General features: G+C 35.9%; 1 protein-coding gene across 1 annotated transcript in view; it reads right to left on the bottom strand.

Moving 5' to 3' along the window:
- Nucleotides 1-6,444: 6,444 nt before the first annotated feature.
- cdc42se1 (CDC42 small effector 1) overlaps nt 6,445-9,056 on the bottom strand; it is a 24,744-nt gene continuing 22,132 nt past the window's right edge. The window contains exons 4-5 of the mRNA XM_037693297.1: nt 8,537-8,608; nt 6,445-6,967 (exon numbers count right to left, since the gene is read on the bottom strand). Of these exons, the coding sequence (XP_037549225.1) occupies nt 8,540-8,608 (69 nt within the window). The 3' untranslated portion in view covers nt 6,445-6,967; nt 8,537-8,539. The remainder of the gene's footprint in view (nt 6,968-8,536; nt 8,609-9,056) is intronic.

Below are 9,056 nucleotides of genomic sequence, written 5' to 3'. Positions count from 1 at the left end.
AGGTTATTTGTAAGGTTTGACCAAAATGGCTACACCTTTATCATTGCGTTAAACTTACCAGTTACATACCAGTTACATACCTGGTTCTTGCCTGAAATGCACCACTTATGTACCTTGTACCTATGAGGACTGGGTTGTACTTGTTACCCTGTACTCACAAGCAATGTCCCTCGTCCATACATGGTACTTACCAGATATGTTCCTAGTGCATACTCATTACTTACATGGTATTTACAAGATACATATCTGGTACTTTGTGGGGACTGGGCTGTATAATTAAAAATTCTTGTTATCCTTTCATTACTGGTTGCATATTACTACAGTTAATTGCTACTAGATGAATTAAAAGTAGAATCTAACAATGTTTTAGATGTTCTGCTGGGGGACCTTGGGTTCTGCCTTTCAAGCAGATGTTTTGACACGTACCACATACCAAACCATTGTAACCTACAAAGTACATGAATTCCTCGATGGCAGTGGAGACTTTCAGCAGGATAGTTCACCCTCAAACACAACAAAAAGATCAAAATCGTTTAAGGAATGCTCCACAACTTTCACATTCAGCAAACGAAGCTGACAATACTTAAAACTCATAAAACAAAAGTACTGTCAACACTATGCCTGATAGTAATTTGTCAGAGTAATCAAAATCCTTCACACAACAATCCTCACTGTTTATTAAGTATATACATGACTGTGGTGGGGTGGAAGGTTTATTTCGCTGATAATGATGTTGTCCATGGTGTAGCTCAACAAAAAATTTCAATTAAAGAACATGTAAGAACACGAAAGTGCCGCAGAAATGTGAAGAACTTACCTGTTGATGACTACAAGCCTCTCCATAACCATTTCATGATCAGACAAGTAAACTTCACTCAAGGTTTCTTTGGTGGAAACGGTTTTAATAAAAATAAGATCCATAATGGAACCATCGTCCGATGACATCTTCTGTCCTAACATATGTGGAGTTACACCGTGGACAACTTACTGTGGACTGTCTGGGACAATCTAGGGAACAAAGGGTTTGATTTGGATGTCAAGCTGAAGCATAGACACCTGCAATCTTGACCTTTGACCTCATGACTTGCAAATCAATGGGCATCATCCTTGACCCAAGAGGTGTCCTGCTGTGTACTTCGATATTTCTATGTTAATGTATTTTTCGGACTATAAGGCGCACTTAAAATCCTTTAAGTTTTTTCAAAAACCAACAGTGAGCCTTATAATCCAGTGCACCTTATGTATTCATTCTGGTTGTGCTCACTGACCTTGAACTGATTTTATGTGGTACGTGGTGCTCAAAAATCTGTCAAAATGTTTTAGTTTCGCTTAATGCGCTTTATAATCCGGTGCGCCTTATGTATGAAAACAGACCCATTCATTGATATTGCGCCTTATAGCCCAAAAAATACGGTAAATTATCAATTAAGACAAGAAAGTGTCCAGACGAATGTATAGACAGACAGCACCAAAATACGTCCCATCTTTGTACAGGCATATGAAAACAGAACCCAAGCCTTAATGTGCTATATAAATAAAGCTGACTTGACTTAATCCAGGTGGAAGTCACACCGTGAGATATGATGAATCTACAGAATGAATCTCATTTTTTGGGTACTTGTACTTTTATGAGTATTTCTTTCAAATGTGTAATTTTACTCATACTTAAGTACAATTTAGACCATGTAATCTACTTCGCTACTTTTAAAATCAGAAGTCGCTACTGAGTACGACCGCAATTTGCAAACTGTTCATCTGCACCTTTGTAACCAATAATGCTCTCAGATCACGAACACACCAATTACCTATGATGTAAGCAAAGGACAACTTCGTAGAGTACAGAGTCAAAAAAACATCAACTGGTTAAAAAGTAATTAATACTCTGAGTAGTTTTTGAGAATACTACATTGTACTTTTACTTAAGTGTTTTAATAACACCAGTACTTTGCTTGTAACTGAGTACAATATAAGCAGCGTAACAGTACTTGTACTTTAGTACAATTTTTCAGTACTCTTTGCACCATACAAACATCCTCAGCTCAAAAACTGTTTTAAACTCTGAGCGTTGTTCTCTTTATTTTTCAAGCATAATGGGTAAGTTCCCAAGCACTGGACTTTCTAATAAAACGTTGAAACGGTGATGTTCCCTTACATACAGCTGCTTGAGCGTCGAGGACTTCTGGGATCGTGGATGTTTGAGCGTGTGCATACGATCCCCCACACACACGTTCTGCAGAAAACAAGCCACCAGCAACCACATCTTTAATTTTTCCACTTGTGTCGTTTCCCCTTCCTACGTGTTGGACTCGCGTTGCCGTGGAAACGCACAGTTTAACCACCATTATTACAGCGCTGTGGTCTCTGCACAGCTGCTTGTAATAAAACGTGATCCTGGAGGGTGACACCATGTTAGAGCTGGGTCAAACACAAACACTAAACCCGGCTGGATTTTTACTAATAAACATGATTCCTTTTATCTGTTTTCCTGCTGAAAAAAATATTTATGACAATAATCTGTTCACTGTTAAAGCTTCAAAAAGTTAATGAGCATAACACAACAGCCTTCATGAGTAATTAAAATGCTGTGCTTGTGCTTTTAATTGTTTTTATTACTGCCTAAAGAAAAGGTAAGGCAGATGATGGTATTTTTGCTCATCTTTTATCAAAATATCATCAAGCACTGGACAGATTTTAATTAAACTTTCAGAAATTATTAATTAGATGTATATCTAAAACGCATGAATATTTGGAGTTGAACCAAATCATGATGGCCGCTACAACTAATCAACAATCGTAAACATAAAATGGCTAAAATTCAGTTTATTTTGCAGACATAGAGCTAAAACATTATGTGGTAGTAGCTAAGAATCATTTCCAAAGTATACTTTGAGGGTAACGTGGCAATGGATTGTACATAATGTTATTTTAATGGTTTGATCAAAACAGCTAAATGACTAGGTCTGTCACGATAACAAATTTTGCTGGGTAATTAATTGTCTCAGAAATTATTACGATAAACAATAATATTGTTTGAAATTTGACAATAATTAGTAATTATTGTCAAATTTAAGAAGAAACGTTGGTTAATTTGTTTTGCATGTAGTACCTTTTTTCGACCACATGATGGCAGTATAAGACTGTTTGAACTGAAGGATGGATAGTGAGGGAGCAAGCAGCATGTCTCTTTAAGAAAAATGGGAGGGAGGCCCCTTGACATGACATGGGCTGTCTTTCTTCGGTTCTCAAAATGGCGGATGCTCGGTGTGGTTTGACCTCTTTAGCATAGCATTTTTCACACAAAGCTTTTAATAAAAAAATTAAAAAATAAGTTCTCAGCTTCTTTTTGCAGAGAAAAACAACTTTTTAGACAAAGGCACAGGCTTCAACTTGTCTTCGACAAGACAGAGTTTTTTTCCTCGAGGTTGGCCTGTTAGCTTAGCTTCTCAGCTTAGCTGCTTTTAACGATCCAAAAACACGATTTTGAGCGGTTAAAACACATTTTAAAGAGAAAAGAGAAAGAAGAGCACTGGAGTTGAGCCTTTTGTCATCCAGTGTCTTCAGTAGAAAGAGAGAGACACGAAGAAACGATAAAGCCGATAAATGAAAATGAGGTTGATAATTTTCATTTATCATGTGATTAATTGAATTATTGTTTATCGCAACAGGCCTATATATGAGCGTTCAGACTGCAGTCACTTTCAAAACATCAGATATCTGATTTAAAATCACGTATTTAAAAGGTCAGGGTCGGATTTGAAAAAACTGGACTTCTGTCGTTCCGACTGTCATAAAATAAATCCAAGGAAAATTTAATCTGGGTAACTTTTGCCTGCTGTGTGAACATAATTTTTGTTTAAAACTGGCATGAAATGTGGCGTGCAATATGCATTCTTTCAAAGAATGCTAGGAATGCTCAATTTTCACAAATTCAATTTACAAATGTGTCACCCTCTTTGACAAACTTTGCTTTTATTCTAAAATGTTATTAAAAGACTGCAACATTTTAAAAATGTCATATCTAAAACTGTTCTGTTTAAAACCTTACTATTGATGCCCAGTCTTTTTTAGCATTTTTAATACACTCTTAGCTCACACGTTGATTTATTCAACCATCATGGGACAGCTATTACATAAGAAGAAAAAAGCCATTCTCTTTCTGCCAAGGAGGAACGAGTTATGTAATGAAACATAAAATACACAAAGTAAATCACACAGTAAGTAGACGTTGGAACAGAAAAACAGCGTTTTCATCTTTGAATCTAAAGCTTTTTCCATTTCAAGGTGAAACTGAAGGGGAAAGTGTTTTCCAGTGACACAGATGGGAATCAAACAAGAAGAGGAAGAGGAAGGGAGAAACTCTGATGAAGGTAAACAAGAGGAAATACACTTTTGAGTTTCCAAGCAGACCGAGCCAAAAGGTGGAAAGCAACGCAAACCCGAGGACCTCTGCTTCTCCGCACAGACTCAGAGAAGAGGCAGACATATGGTGTCCAAATGAGAACTTAAATATAAGTGCTGTTTTACAGAAGCCTAAACTATTTAAACCATTTCTGGCATCTGTGGTGTGAGCTTTGTTTGAAAGAGAGTTCTGTAAACTCCTGACCCGAAACATAAATCATATGTATTTATGGAGGCTTAACAGAAATCAGGGATGAGCCTGGATCAGAGGAAAAAAATGGTACAGGGAGCTGTGATAGAGATGGAGACTGTTCAAAACTCCCACCCTTTGAGGAGACGTGAACACAGCACAAACTGAACCAGATTTTCCTGAAACAGAAAGTCGGCATCTTCGGTGTCAACCACAGGGAGGAGGTAAATGGTCACCGTGGCCGAGGGGGAAACACAGTGAGTCAGCGGTTTCCATGGTAACCGTGAGGATGGATTTCCCCAGGTGAGCTATTGTCTTAGCACAGTTCACGCACAGTTTTAAACATATTCCTTACATAATTTATAAAAATTTGTCAGTATCAAAGGGATAATTTGTAATTGTGGCACAAATTCTGCAGTCCACTCAGTCTGATGACAAAGTTTTTGAAGAGCAGAAATGTCAAAATGAGCAGCAACAAGTCCAGACACTGTAGTTTGGACATGAGCTCCTGCTGAAGTTTAATTTTCTGATTATTTAGAAAGTTCAGTAATGTAAAAAATGTACACAAACTCACTTTTTCCTCTCTTTTTTGGTCTCTTTATATTTCATTAGTGAGTAAAGAAAACATTTTCTGCATTTGAGCCATCATATAAGTACACCTTTTGAACAAAAAAAAAAAAACATTTGTATAAAAGAATGTGCAATTTTTGGGGATTTATTTGAAAATACTTGTTTGTGGACTTAGCAAAGTTTTGAATTTGTTTTAACAATGTTTAAAATTTCTGTCTTACAAAGTGCTTAAAATATTACCATCAATTAAATAGTTGGGAAAACTAAAACGTCATATCTTTTATTTCAAGCTTTTACTTTAATACTTAGCACAAATGATTTCTAAACATTTCAACTCCACAACATCCTAAAGTGTTCACTTTTTAAGCTGTAAATAATTTTATTAAAAACACATCCATCCACACAATAACCCATATATATAAATCTGGAAAAAAAATTACCACAAAATAAGCAAAAAGCTCATTGCGATGACAAGACTCTTTAAAAAAACAGCACATAAATCACCCAAAACAGCATCAAATTACAAATAACAGATCTGCTTATAAAACATCCAAGCTCTCACAATGTGAAGCGGTAAAAACTCTAGATTTGCTACCATATACAGCGTGAAATGTTTGAAACGATAGATCTTGAAATATTTGAGCATAGGCGAGCAACATGATGAAAACACTCTTCAAGTGATATTACAAATAAGTTTGGAGCATCAAAACAAAAAGTTTGAAAGAGGAAGATCAAACTTGTACAAAAGTGAATTGTTTATATTCAAAGTGGAGACACGACACACAAAGGCTCACATCTTTCTGTTTGCTGACAGAATGCAGTCTTGTGACCTCAGAGCTGCTTTTAAAAGTTAGGACTGGATTTACCCAAAATGTCCCCATACAGCCTTCAAACATCATTGGTCCCCAGAATACACATATACAAGAGCGTACGCACACCCCGCCCCTCCCCCCTCACACACACACACATACACAGATTCTGGTCCAGTGTAGCAGAGATTTCCGGGACTTTCCTGTCTCCTAAAATAAGAGTCTGTCATCATTGAGCACCAGCAGCGAGGAAGGCCAGACTGAAGAGTCCTGAGTTGAAGACCGATGACGTCATCAAGGTGGTCATGTGACCCTAGAGAGCTGAGACACAGCAGAACCCCCAAACCAAGGTGCTATACATTAAAACTGAATACCAAGAATCTAACAGGTTTAAAAAAAATCATATGTTACATAAGAACTCCGAGACAAAGAAAATATGTCTAAATTAATACATTTATTTATTCCATTACTTTTGTTTTTCTTTTTGTTTTCTAAATGCAAACTTTCTGTAATCTATACTGTGATAAGTTGAGGATGCTGGTAAAGAGAGTGCAGCGACGTCATCTTATATAAATAAAATTTAATACTGATGAGAGAAACCCGAGATGTTTCTCAGATCTTAATGTTCATTCTCCATTTTAATTTTCATAATGAAACGTCTCCTGCTGCTTAAATTTCTGGTAAAATATAAAAGTAAATAAAGATCTGACGGAATCCCTAACCCTGTTATAGGGAACCACATCTTGATCTGTAGGGAAACTGGACCAGAAAAAAACTGAAAAACGAAGGTCTGGACTTGTGACAGGATTTTTGTTAAACTAAACTAACTTAGTTTTATCATTTAACATTCCCAAAAAAGAGGTTTAAAGGGGTTCCACTTTTGCTCAGACACTTCAGAAAGGCAAATCATTAGTTAATGCCTTCAGCTGGATGTTGGAGGAGGCTCAGGGGTTCGGAGCGTGGAGGTCAGTCTGCTGGTCTGAGTCATTCTAACACAAGCCTGAAACAAAACAAAAAAACAGTAGAAATAGTTTTAAAATGTTGTCCAAAGTCCTGTGGCCATAAAAGATGTAAAATGATAGTTCAGGTTTTTAAATGTGGGGTTTTGTTAAAATGCTGAACATTTAATATTAGGCCTGTCATGATAACAAATTTTGCTGGGCGATTAATTGTCTCAGAAATTATTGCGATAAACGATAATATTGTTTGAAATTTGACAATAATTAGTTTTGTCAAATTTAAGAAGAAATGTTGGTTAATTTTTGTGTGTAGTAACTTCTTTGACCACAGAATGGCAGTATAAAACTGTTTGAACTGAAGGATGGATAGTGAGGGAGCGAGCAGCGTGTCTCTTTAAGAAAATGGGAGGGAAGCTCCTTGACGTGACATGGGCTGTCTCTTGTTCTTGTTTTTCGGTTTTCAAAATGGCAGCCGCTCGGTGTGTCCCATTTGTCATACAAAGCTTTTAATTAAAAAAAATCAGTAAACAAGTTCTCAGCTTCTTTTTGCAGAGAAAAACAACTGTTTAGATGAAGGAACGGGTTTCAACTGTGAATTTTGGAGCTTTGACAAGCCCAAGGTTTTTTTCCCAGAGGTCGGCCTGTTAGTTTAGCTTGTAGCCTAGCTTCTCAGCTTAGCTGCTTTTAATGATCCAAAAACGCGATTTGGGACGGTTAAAATGTAATTAAAAGAGAAAGGGAGGGGTCAGTGAATATCACCACCTTTTGTTATCCAGTGTCCAGTAGAAAGAGAGAGACACAAAGAAGTGATAAAGTCGATAAATGAAAATGAGGTCGATAATTTTCATTTATCATGCGATTAATTGATTTATTGTTTATTGCAACAGGCCTATTTAATATCTTAAGTGTTGTATATCTTTAAACAACTTCAGTTTGGAGTCTAATTCTGACCAGATTGACAAGCTAACAGCAAGTCCTAGTAGGACCAAGCAAAGTGGACTGTTGTACTTTTAAAGCAGCTTTAATCTAAAAAAAAATACAGCAGTTCATGCAAACACAACTGTATAAGGGTTTACAACGCCATCAATTTTACATAATGTGTATTTACACAGGAATATATGATTATTTGCAAGTGCTGATAGCAGCTACAGTTGGCTGTAACACATCTAAAGCAGTCTGAGCTACATCTGGCTGGAGCATCATATTTCTGCTGGAATAACCAAGAAATGTAAAACTGATGACTATGTAAAGGTTTATAAACCAAGGTTTGCATGAACCACTGTGAAATATTTCAGATTGAGGTTAGTTTAAAACTACATGAATCCACTTTAGTCTTTGTTTAGCTGCTGTTACCTCATAAATCTAATAAGTTCATGAGTCTAACAAGAAATAAACTTGTTTTTCCAAACTGAGGTTGTTCAAAAGGTTATATGATTTCACTTTCCACAGAACTCTGCTTGAAATGATCTGAACTTTATTTAAATGTCTGGCTACAAAACAAAAATGCATTTTTGTTTACCAAACCTAAAAAATCCTCTACCGTACCATTAGCATTTTGTTGCCATTCTAAAGATAACACAGTCGTAGCACAAAAAGTAAGATTTGTTTACCGGCTATAACAAGCTGTTCCTGCCATTCATGTTCTGGCCTTTGGACCTCATCTGCTCCTGAACAGACCCAGACTGTGAAACAGCAACAAATATTTAATCATAAGCTAAAATACTGCAACACAAACATTTATAAACATCACATGCAACAACAAAATATCACATTGACACATAAACAAGAAAAAAGACAATAATTCAAAAGAAAATTTTAATGTACATAAAAATAACTATGTAAAATAAAATGTGTCTTCCTCAATAGCAACACAAAACAGCACTTGCCCAAGCAAAAATGTTGTAAATTTATAGTAGTTAGTTAAATTCAATACATTTCAGAGTCACTAAGAGTACATTTTAGTGTTACGTTATATTTACCGGTAAATGATATTTCTATAATCCAAATTCCAATAGAAAAACATAAAAAAATGGAAAAAAAATTAAAAACATAATAAATTACAGTAGATTTCTTTTAACTGAGTGTTTTAATTTTATAGACATTTTGTTTTTAATCTTTTATTACTAATGA

The sequence above is a fragment of the Nematolebias whitei genome, chromosome 19 (genome assembly GCF_014905685.2).
Source record: "Nematolebias whitei isolate Nwh7 chromosome 19, NemWhi1, whole genome shotgun sequence".
Lineage (NCBI taxonomy): Eukaryota > Metazoa > Chordata > Actinopteri > Cyprinodontiformes > Rivulidae > Nematolebias > Nematolebias whitei.
The sequence above is the reverse complement of the archived record's forward strand: the minus strand, read 5'-3'. Positions and strand labels throughout refer to the sequence as shown.